This window comes from Eublepharis macularius, chromosome 10 (genome assembly GCF_028583425.1).
Source record: "Eublepharis macularius isolate TG4126 chromosome 10, MPM_Emac_v1.0, whole genome shotgun sequence".
Classification (NCBI taxonomy): domain Eukaryota; kingdom Metazoa; phylum Chordata; class Lepidosauria; order Squamata; family Eublepharidae; genus Eublepharis; species Eublepharis macularius.
The window spans coordinates 58,216,425-58,237,078 of record NC_072799.1 but is presented as its reverse complement, the minus strand read 5'-3'; the positions used below and the strand labels follow the sequence as shown (position 1 = coordinate 58,237,078).

Sequence of the window (20,654 nt, the reverse complement as noted above, 5' to 3'; positions counted from 1 at the left end):
CTTAGTCTTACAGTTCTCAATATATTAAGTGCTTTAACAAAATATAATCCCAAACCTGATATAGCATAATAAAAATGTATCTACAATTGTGCAATGATAAAATTCATGCTCAGAATTACATTATGAAATTATTGTTCTTGCTTTCAAGTAAGCATGTTTATGATTGTATTGATGTTTTGTATACAATACAATTGATGATTGTATACAAAAACACACCTTCATCTAAGCACTGCCTAGAAAAGTACCATAAAGGACATAATTACAAGCGTTCTGTGTTATAATAGCCTTTCAAATTATAACATTCCTACCATCTTCCAAATATGGCATAGAAACATATTGAAATTCACATTAAAAACATTGCTGAAATAACTACAGCCAAGTCCTAACCATCAGACATATCCTATTTGCGAAATTAATCTCTGTGAAAAATGTAATTGAGAAACCCCTTTATGGATACCTTGGTTAATCAAAGAATCCATAAAAGGCAAAAAGGCTTATTTTAAAAAGTGGAAGGCTTTCCTGATTAAGGTGAACAGGAAAAAGCACAATTTTTCATTCACAATAATTCACTTCCTAATGTGACCACAGACTCTGGGATCAGGGCCTGCAATAAACCAAGATGCCAAATCTGTCCCCATATTCACCCTAACAACACAATCACCAGACCTACAATACCAGCCCTACCACTTCCACTTCATTCCCTTGTTCAGCTTCCAACGTTACATATGACATCAAGAGTCAGCAATGCCCGTCGACTCTACCCTGGACGCACAGGTCAGACCCTATGCAAAATAATAAACTGACATAAATCTAACATTAAAAATCACAACACTCAAGAGCCAGTGGGAGAACATTTTAATCTTCTAGGACATTACATTGCTGACCTAAGAGTGGCAGTCCTCAAACAGAGAAGCTTCAAGAGGAGATTGCAACACAAGACTGTTGAACTTGAATTCATTTACAAATTCAGAACAATTGTTCTTCCCAGGCTTGAACAGGAACGTAGGATTCTTATTTCACTACAGATGCTAATTTTCTGTATTTTTATGCACTTTGTGATCATGTAGAATGTGTTTCTATTATTTTATGGTTTTCTTTCTACTTGTGAGTCACTTTGTTAAGTGGCATATAAATCTCCTAAATAAAGTATGTTGCAAGAATTGGCTCAAATTGTCTATTCTGCATCAAAAATAAAATACTATATAGTCTTTCAAGATCCTCCCATTATATTTATCCACATTTTCAGTAGCAAATCACATCTCAAAGAAGCTACAAAACACACGTTTTATTTTTTGCAACCTTGTGAAACAAGTTGAACTGAGAAATAATTACCCATGAACTTTGTGACTGAGAAATATCTGCACTCAGGTTTCCATAGCCCAAGGCCTGGCATTCAATTAACTACCCCACATAACAGTACTTACTGAAAAAAAATGAACACCCAGTCAATCTATTTAGTTCACTCACTGAATGGTTATCATATTATGTCCCTCAATACCTGAAGGAGTGATGTGGCTATAATGACAAGTAACCACTTTTAGAGCCCTCATTTGACTTGGAATGAGTTCTGATAGGTTTTGGTCATACTCAGATTATAACTGATTGCCATATTTAGGACTGCAAAGGAATTTTCCTCCAGGTCTTATTGACTGCCTGTTTGGGAAGGGAAAGGGATTGCCTTTCTTCTTTGGCATGTGGCTTGGCTCAGCTGCGTAAGTTATATGGCGATATTTTCCCAAGCACACTTCTTACAGTGTATGTGGTACTTCCACCTGAGGCTCACATTATAATCTGATTTGTGAAGGTAATCTGTGGGAATATGGTGGGTGTGGATACATTTGATCCCTTTCATCTCTGTGGTTTACAGGCAGTTATTAGGTGAATCTGTCTAATTAAAACAAGGCTTGAACTCACCACAATTATTTATGCTGACTTAATTTGGCCTGTGGCCATCTGCATCAACTGATGTTGCTGCTGGAAATAAGTGTAATTAATTCCTGGACAAGCCTGAGTTGGGATAAATTGGGTTCAAATATCTAATCTACCAGGGATCTACCATGGAGTCTTTGGGAAATGATGAGCCAAGTCACTAATATTCAGCCTCCATGTTCTCAGTTATAAATGAAAATTTGTGACAGTTTTCTGTGCTGATGCAAAGAAAAGTAAGTCCTATATAAATTTTTCAGTCAAAGGCTCATTAAATACCACAGAGACAGAAGTCAGGTATTTTTACTAACATTTTCTACATCTCATCTTGCATCTCCAGATTCACAGGATGGCATTTTACTTGCAATGTCAGCATGTGTGCAGCTTTAGTCACTCTGCCACACCACTGAGGCTTGTTTTCTTGGCTGGGTGCAGATGAGTCAGACATCAGTGCTAGTCCAAAGCGTTCTGGGTGCGGCTCAGCAATTCCTCTAAGTGTAAGGCTTTAACAGTAGCTGCTGAACCAGTGTGAGTACCAGACAGAGGTGTTTTGAGTAAAAAGTATTCCTTACCTACCTAAAGCACAAATTTGACTGCACATAGGCAAAAACTTACTTTAGCATATGCATTGACTAATGACTTTACTGAAATTTGTAAGCATGTTAGAAGAATATGAAAGAGTAGTTCAGAAGTGCTTAAATAATTCATTATTTCACTTTAAGAAAGGAAATAATTACAGGCCTATTGCTTACAAGTGAGGGGAGGAGGGGTTGTGTGTCTGATGCTATCTTCATGTAAACACTGCATTTGTGGAAAGCTAGAACATCAGGAAGAAGGGTAGGCAATACTCCTGCATTACAGGCTAGGTTTCCATCTGCAAAGAGGTATTTATATTGAGGTGGAGAATGCCCTCAAATCATAGCTGACTTATGGTGACCCCACCCCCCCAGCAGGGTTTTCATGGCAAGAGACTAACAAAGGTGGTTTGCCATTGCCTGCCTCTGCAACCCTGTTCTTTGTTGGAGGTCCCCCATCGAATTACTAACCAAGGCCGACCCTGCTCAGCTTCTGAGATCTAATGAGATCAGGCTCATCTGGGCTTTCCAGGTTAGGGCGAGGTATTTATATGGGGAGTATTTAATTATTCCTCTATCCAATGGCTGAAGAGCTTATTCTATGCTGTATCTGAACATGTGAATAAACTCGAAGATTTTGTCTAAGATATAAGGGCTTCCATTCTTGGGTTTCAGCGGGTGACCTTGGGCCATTCTCTCAGCCTAACCTCAGCTGTTTTCAAGACAAAATGGAAGAGGAAGAGAACAATGTATGCTGCCATAATCTCTTTGCAGGAAGTGCAAAATAAAAATGCAATTAACTAATAATAAACAAACCAGAGTTTGAAAGCAACATCAAAGCACTGTTTATATGTGTGTTTGCTTGTTCCGGTGTTAATGGCAAACTATCATTTGCTGAGAAATCAGAAGTAGCTAGTTATCCTGAAATTTGCATGGGGAGGAAAGGACAGACCTCATAAATGAGAAACTACAAGTGACAATTTCCCTAGGTTTTAAACCCGTGTCTGCTAACATCATTTTTCATTAACGTGTAGTTTTTTTTAACACAGGGCAGGAAGGCCCCTCCAGAACAGGCATGCAGCAAGGCAGCCCTAGTTATTTGGGCTTGCTTTCTTCTTGCTCTCGCCTCCTTCCATAGAAGGAAGATGGCAACCTGGCAAGCAAGCTCCACCACTGTCTCCCTGCTGTTAACTACACCCACTAAACCTGTTCAAGGCGCAAGAGACTGCTGGGCTGTTTGCTGTGCCTGGGGTTCTCACATGGCAATCTCAGTGTAGAAAAATGAACAGATTTTGAATTATGAATTGCCTTGAATATTTTCTTTTGAAAAACAGGGTTGAAATGTTCCTAAGGAATAGCACTGAATAATTCATGAGCATGAAACTATCCTGGAAAGGGAATGTGCATTATGTAAGCACCCAAATGAAAGCACAGATTCTGCCCAGCATACAGACCTTGCACAAGTTCCTGTGAACACTGACAGGATTCAGGGAACTTTCCAAACTAAAAGGAGCCGGGATGGGGGGTGGGAATAGATGCCTCCAGTACCAGTGTGCCTGACCTGCCCTCCCTCTCCCTGGCTCCTTTGTAAAGAAGCGGCATCGACGGCAAGTCTGAGCCTTCCCCTCCCTGCGTGTGGATTCAACGCTAGGCTAGGAAATGGCAGGCAGCCCTGTGTCCACCTTACGATCAGAGAGGTGTGGAGAGGGACAGCAGGTTACCATTTTCCTTCTGCATCTTCCTTGGGTGAGCTGGCCAGTCAACAAGCCCACTTGAGTAAAGCTGTAGCGTTGCGTGCCTGCTCTGGAGGGGGGCCGTGTGGCTTTGTGTTAAAAAAAACTACACATGAATTAAAAGTGGTGTCAGCAGACATGTTTTAAAACCCAGGGAAGCAGTAACTTGTAGTTTCCCTCTCAGACTGCAGTTTTTTTAAGGGTAAAAAAGCAAGCAAAAAAATGCACCGTGAAAACCTTACTAACAAAGTGAAATAAACTCTATTGGTATATGTACAGTGTATCAAGAAATAAATACAAAGAAACAGTCAGTATTGCAAATTAATTCAAGTTTTGATGTACAGTAATTTCTGGCTGCACAACAACACTCGAAGGCATCTTATTATAATGCATCTGCAAGGTCACAAGTCCTATGGAAGACAAGCTTAACAGCAGACCATAGGAATAAACGTAGACTTAAAGTGACCTATGCTTACAATGCTAAAGTGCTAGAGCCTTGAGTATATAAATTTATGTAAGACCAAAGTCTTAATGAGACAGAGTCCAATTCATTTCCAGATGTTGTTCCAATGGTGGAGGTGTAGTAGAGGTGTAACTGCAACAGGGGTACCAGTATTTCCTTCCCGTTTCTGTATTCCTTCCTCTGGCAGTTATAACGAAAGCCACTACTCCATGAAAAAGAAGAACATGTCCATAATGATTCCTATGTCTACCGCAGCATCATGTCTACCGTAATATCATTTGAGAAATAATTGAAGTGATTATTCAAATAGAAAGGGATACAATCACTTGACATCTCATTAGAACATTTTGTTATGCTGCAAAACATGTTCTGATGAGAAATACAATTAAATAACCTTCCTGAAGAATTAAGCTAGGCCTGCAGGCAGAGCATGTCCTTTCAAAAGTTTTTAGCATCATGCAGTTATAACTGCTATGTATAAATTATTATTATATCTACTCAAACACAAAGGGCAACTAGTATGTATATACACACTTTACATAAAGTAATGTCTTTGTATAAGAAAATACTATTTTACAATAGTTGGATACTATTATGGTGCAAGCCCTTGGACATGAGATGAATGGCAACAGTACTTTAAGCACATGCCACTCCAAACCTATTTATATAACTCCCTGCTGGGGCTGTTTCAATGTCTAAAAATCCTGAAAATTGTGTGGGTGAGAGATGTAAGAGACCTTCTTTCCCACATGCCACAGTTCCAAGCCAAAAAGGCCTCCCTCTGATCTTTAAAATGACTGCAGCAGCAGGGAAAGGGATCAGCGTCCCAGGAACCCAGACTCATCCCAGAAACATACCATCTAGTTTGGCCCTATGGTTCAAATTCCAGGGAACCCAGTCCCAACTCATTAAAAACATAACATTGTTTGGTCCTAAGATTCAAATTCATCTGCAGTGAAATCATAACAACATCAACACTTGATTTATATACCACCCTTCTGGACAACTTAATGCCCACTCAGAGCAGTTTACAAAGGGTCTTATTATTATCCTCATGACAATCACTCTGTGAGGTGGGTGGGGCTGAGAGAGCTGTGACTGACCCAAGGTCACCCAGCTGGCTTCAAATGAAGGAGTGTGGAATCAAACCCGGTTCTCCAGATTAGAGTCCTGCCGCTCTCAACCACTACACCAAACTGGCTCTCTGTAGCAATCACGGAATCATCTTAATCAAACCTACAATTCAATACCATATAAAGTTAAATCAGTTGAACCCAATTAGCTCATTGTCAGCAATTGGCCATCTGAAACTTATAACTAATCAAAGAACAGCCAACAGCCTTCTGATATTCAGTAGTTGCATGAAAGAGTGCTGAAACCAGAACAAAAAGAAACTCCCATCTCCACATGAAGCAGGAACACATTTGTTCCCTCTGAATTAGCAGCTAGGGTTGCGTTATTTGATATACCTCAATTATACTGAATAATTGCTAATCCAATATTATCTGGGTATACCAAATAATATTAAAGAATCCTGAATAAAATCAGGATACTGAATAAATCAATGCTAGATAAACACGAATCTATTCAGCCTTTTTAAAGCTATGTGGCTGCCCTTGCAAGCCCTTTTCTATCCCCCCCTAGCAACTTTCCAAGGCTTTCCAACCCCCCAGAGGAGTGGGGAGTGAGGCAGGAGAGAGGGGGAGTGAGTGAATTAGTGAGGCTTCCCACATTTGCAGGCTTCCCAGACTTGTCTGGTAATGGTCTGATATTGGTTGTTGATTCCTGTTGAGCTTACAACAGTGTCCTTCCTTGATTCAGTTTGGGTTTTTGACACTGGTTCTGTTGGGATTCTGTGTTTCTGTTGTGCTTGCATTGACCCTGGGTTCCACCTGTCTGGGTTGTTTGAGTGACACTGGTTCAGCTGGGCTTGCTTCAGTTTGATTTTGCTGACACTCTCCTGGTTGCCATTGGTTCTGGTGGGATTCTCTGGCATGATATTGGTCCCCTTGTTTCAGTTTGGTTCTGGTGGGTTTCTCTTGCTTCATTTTGGTTCTGTTGGGCTTTGTTGATTCAGCTTGCACTGGGAAGTGGCTTTTGGCCAGGGATTGCTCCTTTGCTTAAGGCTTCTTTGCCTGGAAAGCCTTGGAACTCTTTCCCGCATAGGAAACAATGAAGAGTGGCTGGGGACACCTTGTTCAGAGGTCCATAGAACTGCATCTCTGAGTCCAATCTTCCTGAAACTTGGAGGGGGGGGGGGTTAGTGGACAGGCAGGACTAGGTTCCCAGCAATTTTGGTGGTTTGCTTTAAAAATGCCACCAACCCCACCCCCTGGACACTTTTCCCCATAGGGAATAATGGCCAAATATATTTGGTATTCCCACTTTAAACCGGACCCAAACTGAGAATCTGACCTGGATTTCAGTAGTACTGAATACTAATAGTATTCCCAAATGCTTGATCTAAATTAAGCTTTTTTTTCTTTCTTTCTTTCGGCTGTGTGGATTGTGAACTATTCAACTGGCACCTTGGCACACTGCTCTCCTACCTCTGGATCTCCCACTGTGGACTATTTATGTATTGCTCATACGGACTTTGAATATTTATTATTGTACACTGTTTACATTACTTGCACTTGCACTTGTTACTAAAACACCAGTGTGAACTGGTTAATTGGTTGATTCCCAGTCCTTGTAAATTTGTTGAGCTGACTAACCGGGTTAGTCTCCCCTATTCTTGTGTTGCATTCAGCTTACTATGGCAGATTCACCAACTTGCAGCTATCCAATCAGAAAGTGGTCCCTGAAAGCAATGACAATAAGCAGCCAGAAAGTTGCTTTTCTATTTAGATAAACGTCAAATAAATGTTAACAATTAACTAAAAAAAATGGTCTTGGATTCATTCATTTAAAACATTTTAAATTTGATCTACTCAATATGCTATCAATATGTTCGAACTCAAGAAGTGCAGGTTAACAAATCCATTAACAGGTTTAATACAAGCACTCTCAGTCTGACATTTCAGATGGGCTTTCCCAGGAACTACTATATCCATCTTTGGGACACAATGAACTATTAGAGAACTGAATTTTCTCGTTCTACTTGGGGGTTGACAAAGAGTATTATATATATATGCCGCATACGATCACAGTCTATATATGTGAAACAGTTTGTATAAAAAATCCTGTATTTTCCAAGTCATATGATTCTGGAAGATTTCTCCTCACCTCTGCATATCTTGTCACTGTATGGCCTTGTACTGCAGAGAAGTATTAGGATTATTTGATTTTATGCAGTTATGAGAAATTTATGAATTGGTAACAGATATTTCTGAGCAAGTAATTAAAATACTTCCATTTCAGTGTCAGGTTATGGATGACAGGCTACGGCAGATAGATCTCTGTACCATTGTAGCAAGAAATCCAGGCTCTTGGTTAAATGGCTTTATTCAGAAATCAGATCATTTCCACAGATATTTCCATAGAATTACTCAGAAGCAAGGTAAGCATCTAAGTAGTAAGAACAGGTTGACAGGAATAGTAATCTGTGGGAAAATCCTTCCTCTTAACACACACATTTGCTCCTTCCCCATCCCAACAGTAAAACAGGACTTTTGGCGCGAACTTGTCCTGAGAACGTCTCACATATTTGTACTATCAAGTCGAGACACTGAGAAAGCAAGAGATCAAAGTTGAGACACAGCAGTGCATGGGAGTGAGCAGTATACAAGGTCAGAAGCACTGAAAGTTTCTACAGTCCGTTAGATAAGGCACCTGGAGCTTCAATAAGCCTGTGAAAGGAAAGTTATGGCACTGGCAATATGACATCAAGTTATAGCTTGAAACATTGGTTCAGAACAACAGGTCCGCATTAAGCATGGCATGGATGAGGCACAGACATGACATTCAGAGATCACAAGATTAATTGCATTGATTCAGTGTGACTCTTAGGGACAAAGCATACAATATATTTGGCTGTTTTCCCCACAGCCACATGGCAGCTATAGGGAACTTGCTTACCCAAGCAGCTCCGGGCCAAATTTGGATCAGGACCAGGGTGGATTTAAATCACTAGTCAGTAAGACTAGATTTAAGTCATGGTTTTCTACATATCATTCTTTTCTACTTAAAGACTCCTCACACTTAGCATTTAAGATTTGCAAAGGAACAATGGGATTAAGGTCTTTTTCTCAACTGTGTATGTTTATTTTATAACCTTTTTGCTGTGAAGAAGAGACATGTGATATCTGCAGACACAAATTCACAGTTGTGAGAACTGTAAAACCAAGCATCTGACAGATAGAAAAATTGCCCAATAATCTTACAGAAATCTCTGGAAGAGCATGACATTGTGAATGGATTAACGGAATTCATTTACCAAAAATTTAAACATTGCATGAAATATACAGCCTCATGCTACATAATTAAAAACTAATCCTTATTTCATGATGATAACCTTTGGACTATAATGGTTGTTGTGGATTTTCCAGGCTGTATAGCCGTGGTCTTGGCATTGTAGTTCCTGACATTTCGCCAGCAGCTGTGACTGGCATCTTCAGAGGTGTAGCACCAAAAGACAGAGATCTCTCAGTGTCACAGTGAGAAATCTCTGTCTTTGGTGCTATACCACTGTGTAGCACCCTGTGACACTGAGAGATCTCTGTCTTTTGGTGCTACACCTCTGAAGATGCCAGTCACAGCTGCTGGCGAAACATCAGGAACTACAATGCCAAGACCACGGCTATACAGCCCAGAAAATCCACAACAACCATCGTTCTCCAGCCGTGAAAGCCTTCGACAATATATTTGGACTATAAAGTATCTTAAATAGAAAACTATCTTTAGAGAGATTTTTTCCTCAAAAAACATTATTAGAAAAATCCAATTTAAATTAAAAAATCCAACTTTTTTGATTTTTTTAAAAAACTGATTTTTATCCACCCTGATCAAGACCATGGTACTTGGGGAGGAGGGCTCCAGCCCACCCACCATCCACCAGCTCAGGGGGCATTATTTGCCTCTTTGCAGGGTTGCATATCAAATGAGTGCCCCTTGGGCCAATTTTGGCTCAGAAAAAGAACATGGGAGATAAGGTAGGATCTCCTCCTTCCATGGCACCATGGTCCCAATCCAATTTGGCCTACTGGTATTTGGATAATTCTCCCACAGCTGCTGTGTGGCTGCAGGGAAAAAGGTCTAGTCAGAGTTCACCTAACTTGACTCATGGCCAGATACATCATGTAGTTTGGCCCTCGGGATTCTGTTTATTGAAAGGAACCCATAGAACTCCTTATATTTCCCACTATGTGGCCATTTATGTAAAAACAGAATTACTAAGCAAGTTAGCTTAAGCTATCAATGGTGTAATTCTTTCTGACTAGCTGGACCAATAGTTGTGATTGAAAAAAATAAAAGTTTTGCCTCATTTCCTAGTTTTGCCTCATTTTGCCTCATTTTGCTTTTTGGAACTCTTTCAGTGAATAGTTGTGTTAGAGTGCTGCTACAGCTGTTTTGCTTATTCATAGCTGAAAGATCAGGAATGGGCCATAAGTAGATGCTCTCCAACTCTACCACCACCTCTTCCAGGCACATAACACTTTACTGAACAGAAAATGCTCAGAACTTTTTTCCAACCCTATTGCTTTTAACCATGTTAAGGCAAACAAGAACAAGTTCATAACCTAGAATTTATAACCAATTTCACATTCACATTCACAATATCATATACTTACACACACAGAGAGAAACCAATATTCAAAAGTAAAGGCCAACAGGCTCGTATTACATAACCCAGAACACAACAGCTATTAATCTATTTAATTAGCATTTATCATCCAATGAATGAATACAGGTGGAAAGAAATGTTATTTGGGAGCTGACTTGTCTTCAAGCATACTAATAACTACTAGACATGTAGAAAATCAACTTTGAATTACCTGATTCTTCAGTTCATCCAATTTACATTTTCTTGCATGAAGAGCTTTGCTTGGAAAAGCCCAAAAGTAATTTGAAGTCCCAATCCTATCCGTGTCCACCATACCATCATCGACTAAACTCTGTAAGACCTCCTTCACTGACATTGCAGCTGTTGAAGTCATAAACACCACATTTTATTTATTATTTTTCTAGGATATTTCTATGCCACCTCTTCAGAGTCCTGTTTGAGGCAGCTTATAATTAAAATCATCACAATATAAAACAAAAAACATAAGAAACAAAAACAAGCAATTGGACATAAGCAGCACAAAACTATCCATAAAACAGAAGCAGACCATTTAAAAGCTGGTAAGATAAAATCCTTAATTAAAAGCCTAGGTTAGAAGATAAGTTTTGACTTTGCAGCTAAAAGGAATAAAATAGGTGCTAGGTGGGCCTCAAGGGGGAGGGTGCTCCATGGACGAGGAGCCGCTTCTCCATTGACCAATATCACCTGAGTCTTGCCTGGATTGAGCTTCAGGTTATTAGCCCTTGTCCACCCAATTATCAGACCCACCTAGCTTGGCTGTTAAGGGGAAAGAGAACTGGGTGTCATCTGCATATTGGTGACACCTCACTCCAAATTTGCAGATGACCTCTCCCAGCAGTTTCATGTAGATTTAAATAGCATGGGGTACAAGATGAAACCCTGCAAGACACCACAGCATGAATGCCACAGGACCAAGCAGCAGTCTCCTACCACCACATTCTGGAATCAGTTGGTCCAGGAACAGCAGAACCACTGAAGCATGGTGCCCCCTACTCCCAGCCCAGCCAGCCTCTCTAGCAATCAATATGATTAAGCAGTTGGAACACCTTTTCTATGAGGAAAGACTGAAGAGCCTGGGGCTCTTTTTCCATTACTTGGAAAAAATGACTAAGGAGTAACATGATGGAATTTCACACAACTATGCATGAGGAGGAGAAAGTGTATAGAGAGAACTCAGGGATAATCAGGGATGAGGAACAGATCCAGGACAGACAAAAGTACTTCTTCATGCAATAAGTCATTAAATTGTCAAATGAGCTGTCAGTGGACAGCCAGAAGCACAGAAGGCTTTAAGAGAGACAGATTCATGGAGGATAGGTCCATCATGATTAAGTAGTCATTGTGACTTAAGGGAATCTCAATATGCAGTAAATCTTTGAATACCCATGCCGGGAAGCAACACCAGAAGGCCTTTGCCTCTATGGTCCAGTCTGTTGGTGCTCCAGGAAACTGACTGACCAAAGAGTGAAACAGAATGCTAGACTAGATGGACCAGTGATCTGATCCAGCAGGGCTGTTCTTACGAGAACTGTAAACAATTGCCCACTCTCCCATCAGCAGAAATGTGCAGTGGGATTCAACACGTTATTTTTACATTATACCTATTTGATAAGCATATAGAATAGTAGATTGGCGCACACTATTCATTTCTTCAGCACATCACTGATAATTTTAAAAAAATGAGAGAAACACGAAGCACACAGATGCTTCACAAAATGGAGAATTTATCTCTGGTTATCAGCCAGGCAAATATCATATTATATTATATTATACTGCTAAATGTTGGCCAAGCTTTAGATAACTGGCAGAAAATGTAAATTCCAAAATGGTGGGGCAATCACTGAAAATGTGTAGTTCTGCCATCTAACCTGTCACACACAGGATGTAATCAAGACAAGTATATTCGTCTAATATATTGTGAAAGGAAGTTAGTGCACAGATGATTTCTTTAGTATGCAGGACCTAAACAATTATTTGCATTACACTTAGCTTTCCACACGATGATAAGATTTTAGTTTTATAAGTTATTACAGAAGTGGACATATTGTGCAATTTTTGTTTATAAAATGCTCAAAAACAAAAATCTTACATATTGCAACCTGCAATTGTGTCCTCCATCTCAGTAAAGCTTATGTCACAATACATTGGTTAGGGTTTGACAATCCACATTACTTGGGGAAAAAATACTCACTGATTCCTTTCTCTTTTGGAGCAATTTTCTCAATATCTTTTAACTGGAACACATCTTTCTGGATAAAAAAAAGAAAAATACACACAAAATATGACAAGCACATCATTATAAACATTTGGTGACTAGAAAGGTAGACAAATTAGCAGAGCCTAGGATTCTATACTCTGCAAACAGAACTTGCAGATTCAGGATGACAGCAAAGAATCGACACTTGGAATATGCACGAGAAACTCCATCACTTTTCTGGCTTGCACAGGCAAGATGACTTGCCTTTTGATCCACTCAGACCTACACTTTTCTAGCAGCGACATGAATATTCCAAGAAATTTCCAGAACTGCTTCAATAATTTGTGCTATTATGTAGTCAAGAGCTAGATTCTTCTCAGGCAGAATAGTGATTGGAGGTCTTGAACTGCATGAACCTTTTAAATGTCTCAAAAGAAAAAAAACAAAAACAGGAGTCCAGTAGCACCTATAAAACTAACAGGATTTGTGGTAGGGTATGAGCTTTCATGAGCCACAGCTCACTTCTTCAGATATAGCTAGGATGTTAATCCATCTATCTTTATATCTTGGAGAGTGGATTGAATAGGGTGGGGTATGCAGAAGGGTAGTAGGTGTGGAAAAATTAGCATTGGTAATGAGACGGGAAGCCTATGTCTCGATTCAGTCCCAGTGGAAAAGGGGGAAAAACCCCTCTGTTTAGATTTTTCTTTTACTAGTTTTGCCACATTTACTAAGTAGCCTGTGAAGTTTCATCTTTCTAATATTTCTAGCCTATTGGAGTGGTAGTGTTTTGATATGCTTCTCTTCATCCACTTTGACCCCAGTGATTCATAATGCACCCGTCACTGTATTTTTCTTCCCTGTTCAACTTAACTAATATATCTCTAGCTCTGCTTGCTTCTGTTTCACAAATGGAAAGTAAAAAAAAAGGAGGTTCTCCAAGAGGTATATTGGAAAGTTGGGTTTAAAAATACAGGTTTCAGCAGCCTGTATTATGTTATATTTAAAAAGTACCTGATATGTATAAATATCAATACACATTACTGAAAATGAGAAACCAAATTTAATACTTTCTTGTTTTAATTGTATTATTTATACTCAGAATGGGAAGTCCAGTATTGCATTAGAAGTAAACCCTTCTTGATTGGCAGTTAGTAATCAAGAAATGTGTTTACCAAAGTTGGGTGGAAAGCATAGCTAGGTTCAAACTAGTCAATGCTATTTTACCACACCCTTTACCAGCCAGCAAATAAAACTTCCAACAGAACACATGGCTCTCACGTACAGTTTTTTTAAAAAGCTAAAACAGTTGAAAGTTCTTTTCCAGAAACGAGTTTTGCGGTACACTCTGCTGATTCCAGACAAATCCGAAGTATTTACACACAGATCTCTGAAAAAACTTCGAAACATTTTACCAAAATAAGAGACCAGTTTAGACAACCTTTGTGTTCACAACAGCAGGGCTGAGCTGGGCTGGCTCAACCTGACAGCCTGCTAAGTTCAAGAAGCATCCACCACACTAGCAACAACATGCAAATCTGAGGCGCTCCTGCTGTTTCTGGCATTGCCATCTCCATGTGTAATCTGACAGTACGTTCCAAGATATTCTGTAGCACCACAGGAACTTGTAGGATGCATATTCAATTTGCAGCAAACTCTGAGCCATGTCTGCACAAGTTCACTTTTTTATTTATTAAAATATATATATTATACCTCTTTGCAGCTCGAGAGCAGTTAAAACAAGGATTAAAATAAAATCCATACTTAAAACCCAACAAAATGCTGGTAGCTCAAATACCACTGACTACCCTTGCAAATAAAACAATTCTACAGCACTTCATACAAATCTCTTGTGTGCTGTCCTGCTCACATTCTTAGAGGGCGTGCGCTGGGGCAGCTGGCTTGCCGCACGGGTGGCTGAGTGAAGGGTTGGGAGGTCCTGCACTCACAGCAAGCCAGCCAGCCGCCCCAGCGCATGCCCGCACTGCTGCCAGTTCCACGGCTCACTGGGCGCTGGAGTGGCCGGCTTGCCGTGCAGGCGGGCATGCCCCCCGCCCCTGCGTGATGTCACGAAAGTGACGTCATCACGCAGTGCCGGGAGCACGCAGGTGCTTTGCACGTGGGCGGAGCACCCAGGCAAGGTTTGCCCTGGGCGCCCGTGCACCTAGATCTGGCGCTGCTGCAGAGTCATCTTGTCCAACTTCTTGCACAATGCAGGAAATTCACAGCTATCCCTCCTCACCTCCCCTAGTAACCCCTGCTCTATGCCCAGAAGGCAAAAAAACTCCAGAATACCTAGCCAAAATTCCTTCCTGACCCCAAAGTGGCAACCGGCATTACCCTGGACGTGTGAGAATCAGCCATAAGTCTCACACTGGTTCATCCCTTCATGCCCTCCCTCTCCGGATCTGTGTACATTCATATAGAATCATAGTATCATCATAGCTGCCAGTGGCCATCTATCCTCTTCTTAAATACCTCTAAGGAATGAGAACCCACCACCTTCTGAGGAAGCCTGTTCCACTGAGTAACCTCTCTGTCAGAAGATCTTCCTAATGTTTAGCCTGAAACTCTTTTGCTTTAATTTTAACCCACTGTTTTGGTCCAACCCTGTGGGGCAACAGAAAAGAACTCCATCTTCTATGTAACAACCCTTCAAATACTTGAAGAGGACCATCATATCGCTTCTCAGTCACCTCCTCTCCAGGCTAAACATATCCAGCTCTTTCAACCTTTCCTTATAAGACTTGGTCTCCAGACCCCTCACCATCTTTGTTGCCCTCCTTTGGACACGTTCCAGCTTGTCAACATCCTTCTTAAACTGGGGATACTATACTCCTGTTGATACAGCCTAAAATCACATTTTCCTTTTTAGCTATCGCATCACACTGCTTACTCTTGTTCAGTGTATGATATACTAAGACCCCAGATCCTTTTCGCATGTACTACTGCCAAGACAAGTCTCCCGCATCCTATAATTAGGCCTTTGATTTTTTTCTACCTAAATGCAGAACTTTACATTTATCTCTGTTGAAATTCATTTTATCAGTCTTAGACCAGTTTTCCAGCCTGTCAAGATCACCTTGAATCTTGATTCTGTCTTCTACTGTATTTGCAATCCTTCCCAATTTAGTAACATCTACAAATTTAATGAGCATCCCCTCTGTTTTTTTATCCAAGTCATTTAAAAAGATGTTGAACAACACAGGGCCCAGGACAACTCTTTATTGTCTGGATTAAGCAAAACAAATTTAAATAGATCATTTGATCATGGCCTCAAGGTGCTAATTCACAAATGAGATGGCTGTGCTTAATTTCTTTATTATTCCCCCACTTTCTTCTCCTTGGAAGCCCAAAGTGACTTACATAGTCCTCCTTTCCCTCATTTTATCCTCACAACAATCATAAATGACAAAATTGCCCTTGAGACAATCCAAAATGAGGTCCCAAATCTCTTACTATAGACCCTGCCTCTCTGGAGGAAACTGTATGTCCAAACAAAAGAGAATGAAACCTCCAAAGAGCTACTCCTTTAAGACCTACCACATATTTTAACAAACATAGTGTAATCTACTTGTGCTGAATGAGGAACAGAGGGGCACGGCAGTTATGGTGACTGACCAGCTCCAAGAAGACATTGAGGCAGGGAAAAGCCTCATCAAATTAACTGAACCAGATAGGTTTGACTTTACATCCAGGGTGAAAACATGTTAACACATCACAACTGGGCAAGCTAGGCCCCACAGGCTTTTTTGGGCTCCAGAACAAAAGGCTCAGATTGGTTAAAGGCTTTTTTGACAAATGTGGGAAGAGACCCGAAAAGGAGCTGTCTCTTCTGTGTGCTGTGTGTGTGTCCCTGTGTGGCTGTGCGTGAAGTTATGCATAAGGACCAGCATCCAATCCATGTATACACCCATTTGCAAGTCTTGATAAGGAGGAAAAGGCAGATGCTCAGGATGCGTAAGTCTTGAATAGCAACTTTTCTACGTTTCTTTTCTTAGTCTGCATTCTAGTCCTAGAACTGTATTTATGCTAGAGTTGTATATTGTAGTAATAAAGTTGTCTATTTATTAGAGTCAAGACATATTGCCTTGATTCCTACCTATGGCCTTGGCTGCCAGCTAACATTATAGAAAAGCACATTATGGAAAAGGTGCAGAAGTCATAAAGAAGAAAGAAGTGGTGGCAAGCTACCAGAAGGAAGGCTCCAAATTCTGCTTAATGGGGGTTGGGGAACAAAGGAATTATTCTGTCCAGCTTCTGACCTGGGCTGCATTTCACTTGCTCAATTGAGGGCTGTTTTCCCGAGTGAGGAGTTAGAATATCCCACCAGGGAGCTGGTCAGGACCGTCACACTACTAAATCAAATGCTGCTGACAATTATCCCATCTAACTCGAAACAAAGCCAGGCCTCAAAATGGATTGAAATGGGTTGAAAACAGATGCATTAGTGAGGAACCACCACACAGTCCATCACCTTTCCCAGAAAAGACAAATTAGAAACCGTTCTGTAAGTGGCCACATCATCCTTGGTCAATGAAGCGCTTATTAAGCAGAAACCTTATAACTGCTTCTTTCAGAGGCTTAGGGAAAACAAAACAAAACAAAACAAATTAAAACATGCTCACTGTGTAACTACCCATGAAAATTTGCAATAGCAAATGCTACTTACTGATTCAAAAAATATTTCCATCATTCGAGCTCTCTTCTCTTCAACACTCAGTCCCCTTTTCTTTGACTAAATGGGGGGAAAATTAACAATCTTAATACTGCTGTCAAATTTAACCTCTTGCTTTGTTATCTCTGCAGAGATGTCCCTCATGGGACGTTCCATATAATCCATCCTGTGTTTTAATAAGCAAACAAACAAACATGAGTGCACTAAGCAATAATCTCTATCCCAGCCCCAGAAAAACCACATTTCAAACACATTGCTCATTTATGCAGACTACACTGCACAGCTGCCTCTCATTTCAGTATGCATGACAAAAAAAAATCTGCTTAGGCTGAGCACTATTGCCCTGTGACATGTCAAATGTGCACAAGTAGTGCAAAAGCAATCAAATACCATTGCTTTTTAAAATGTACAGTCTTCTTTCTGTATTAAACGTAACAGAGAACAGATTACAGATGATGTGGAAATAGCTATTACATTTTATGCATTATATTTTACATCTTTTTTGATAAGCACTCCTCAGTATATACTGTGTACATTGCAGCATACACCTCTTTTACCTGGAAGAGAAATTTCAGTATACTTCTCAGATCACAACAGTTTGGTCTATTAAATATGCTTTTGTGCTCACTCTTAGGCTGGATCCAGATAAGGTAGGTAAAGGTGCTGATTCTTTCTGTTAAGAAGGATGACAGGAACTCATGAGCTGGTCAAAAAGCATGGAAGACAACTGACATGACACACCTGTAATCGTTGGCGAGTCCCATGTTTTGCTAAGATGGGCCTGATCTAGATGATATACTTACCACATTCTTGGCTGGTGATGTGATGTATGGCAAGAGTACTTCCCATGAGCACTAGTCATTGCAAATGTTAATCTGCACTGCATTGTGTAAATTATTTTTAAAGAAAACTTTCCCTGGTGTTTTGGAAGTTTCTTACCCATTAAATTATTTTAAGCTTCCTAAAGGAAGTTGCAGGAGCCAGTACTTTGAAAAAGGAACCATCAACACAGTGGGTACATTACCTGAAAGAATGAGGACTGTTAGGAACCAAAACACTATGACAAACCAGTACAGTAAGCCTCCTTCTCCAAAGTATTATGCATACATTCTGAATGCCACAGGTCAAAAAAATCATGGGAAACCATAATGCAATTGTGGAGGTGGATTTCTGAGGTGGCAAGCTACCAACTCAAACAAACCAAATGCATGAACAAATACGTCATGTGAAAATACGTCCAATGATGCCTGTATCGTCTACCTACAACAATGAAAACATTTACAGTGAGGAAGACATTACAAGACCTAGTTGACCTGGCGGGGGCGGGATTATTTTCTTATTATAAGAAATAACTGTCTTGGCAAAGCCTAGGACTCTGCATTCATTACAGGTGTTAACTAGCTTAGCAAAACTAATTAAGGACTCAGTATTTTTCCTGATTAATCGGAGTTGCGTGTAATAATATTTCAACTTGTTCTGCCTGCATAGCAAAGTTCCTTGATTCTATTTTTTCCTGCTTTCTACATAAAACGACAGTATACTAAGGATTCACTGCATCTGACCAATCCATGAAAGCTTATGCTGGAATATTTTTTTTTAAGTCTTTAAGGTTCCACTAGACGCCTGTTCATTTTTTCTGCAACAGATTAATATGGCTTCTCCTCGGGAATTACTACCCACATTACATGAAGAATATATTACTATGAAAGCCTTGGGGCTCTCATATGAAGTCAAAAGTACTTTGTCTGGAAGCATCTCAAACTACAGTCAACAAAATCTTGACTTGAAGTCACTGCCTATTCCCTCACATCAAACTAGGCAGAAGGCTTTAAATAAACCCTAGCCTGCCCACATCCCATGCAGTGCACCTAGACTGGTGCTGTGAAGCCACTGGCCCCACTCCGCAGGCCACACACAAACCCAACCCCTTCCCCTTCCTTAGTTGGCTGGAACAACATTTTCCTCACATCAGTCTCTTGAGTAAGGAAGTTACATAAATATGACAGAATATGAAGTTTTAACCTAAAATTGTGTTAGAATGCAGTATTTTCTAACATAAAAATGCTATTAAATTTTTCTGGCAATACTGTCACACATACACCTTTTAACCTATTGTGGTTTTACTTGTGGTTATCAGAATACCATGAGAAGTAAGAGGCGTAAAGACTCAAGAACTAAACTGCATAGCAACTAGCTGAGCAGTTGGCAATGTGTCTAAAGAGTGTTTGTTGACCTCTTCCAACAGTGGTTTTCAACCACACATTTATGTATCTCAGCTTATCTGCAGGCTGTTTCCTGCAGGCTCTGGAGGTATATTCTGCAACTGTACTGTCTCTGCACAGAGAAGATTATTTACAAGTTTACAACATCTTGTACATTTCAGTCAAACTCACAGATAATTTACGCCATGGCAAAAGGTTGTGGGAAATGCAAAGAACATTTTAACAGATGCTATTAGCTTAAATAAAAACCAGGATCTTGCTGTCTGTGACTAGTGGGCAAGCAACTTTAGCATACCACCAGGCTAAAGGCTTAATGCAAATTAGTTACCTCTAAAGAACTCAGAATCAATGATTAAAGAGTTAAAAAAAGAAGGATGCTTTTAAGCTCATAATTATAGTTGTATGGACATTATAGGACTACAAACTTTCTGCACAGTCCTCTATGTTTAGTACTTGTGTAACTAGTAGAATTAGCAAATAAAACTCCTTTTATCACCGCCCTTACCCTAATACGTAAAGGTTCAGATGCTGAATGTCTTAGTGCAACTGTTAAAAGCACAAGAACCTAGCCAAAAAACCCAGAACTGGAAAATATTGTAACTGTAGGTATATAATCATGATTAAGTTATGGGAACATCTTCCCTCTACCAATCTAATGTAATATGTTACAACTGTGGCTTAAATTAGTTTTGAAGAGTTGACAGATACATAAAAAATAAGAGCTGCTTGTCACAGTAAAGACAAGAGCTCACCAATTACCAGATGTCAGCATAGACAACAAGAGCTGACCATTACCACCATGACCCCTTCGCAGGGCATGTAGCTGGCCACTGTCAGGTGCAGAGTCCTAGACTAATAATATTAATAACATTCGATTTATATACCACCCTTCAGGACAACCTAACACCCTTTCAGAGCGGTTTACGAAGTATGTTATTATTATCCCCACAACAATCACCCTGTGAGATGGGAGGGGCTGAGAGAACTCCGAGAAGCTGTGACTGGCCAGCTGGCTTCAGTCGGAGGAGTGGGGAATCAAACCTGGTTCTCCAGATTAAGAGTCCTGCTGCTCTTAAACACTACACCAAACTGGCTCTCACCAGTGCACCTTCAT

General features: G+C 40.2%; 1 protein-coding gene across 2 annotated transcripts in view; it reads right to left on the bottom strand.

Moving 5' to 3' along the window:
* MND1 (meiotic nuclear divisions 1) overlaps nt 1-20,654 on the bottom strand; it is a 35,429-nt gene that overhangs the window by 12,761 nt on the left and 2,014 nt on the right. Inside the window, exons 2-5 of one of the 2 annotated variants that reach the window (XM_054990223.1) lie at nt 17,947-17,991; nt 17,313-17,378; nt 12,635-12,692; nt 10,634-10,782 (exon numbers count right to left, since the gene is read on the bottom strand). In XM_054990223.1, coding sequence (XP_054846198.1) covers nt 10,634-10,782; nt 12,635-12,692; nt 17,313-17,378; nt 17,947-17,991 — 318 coding nt within the window. The remainder of the gene's footprint in view (nt 1-10,633; nt 10,783-12,634; nt 12,693-17,312; nt 17,379-17,946; nt 17,992-20,654) is intronic. The other variant, XM_054990224.1, reaches the window with a different exon arrangement.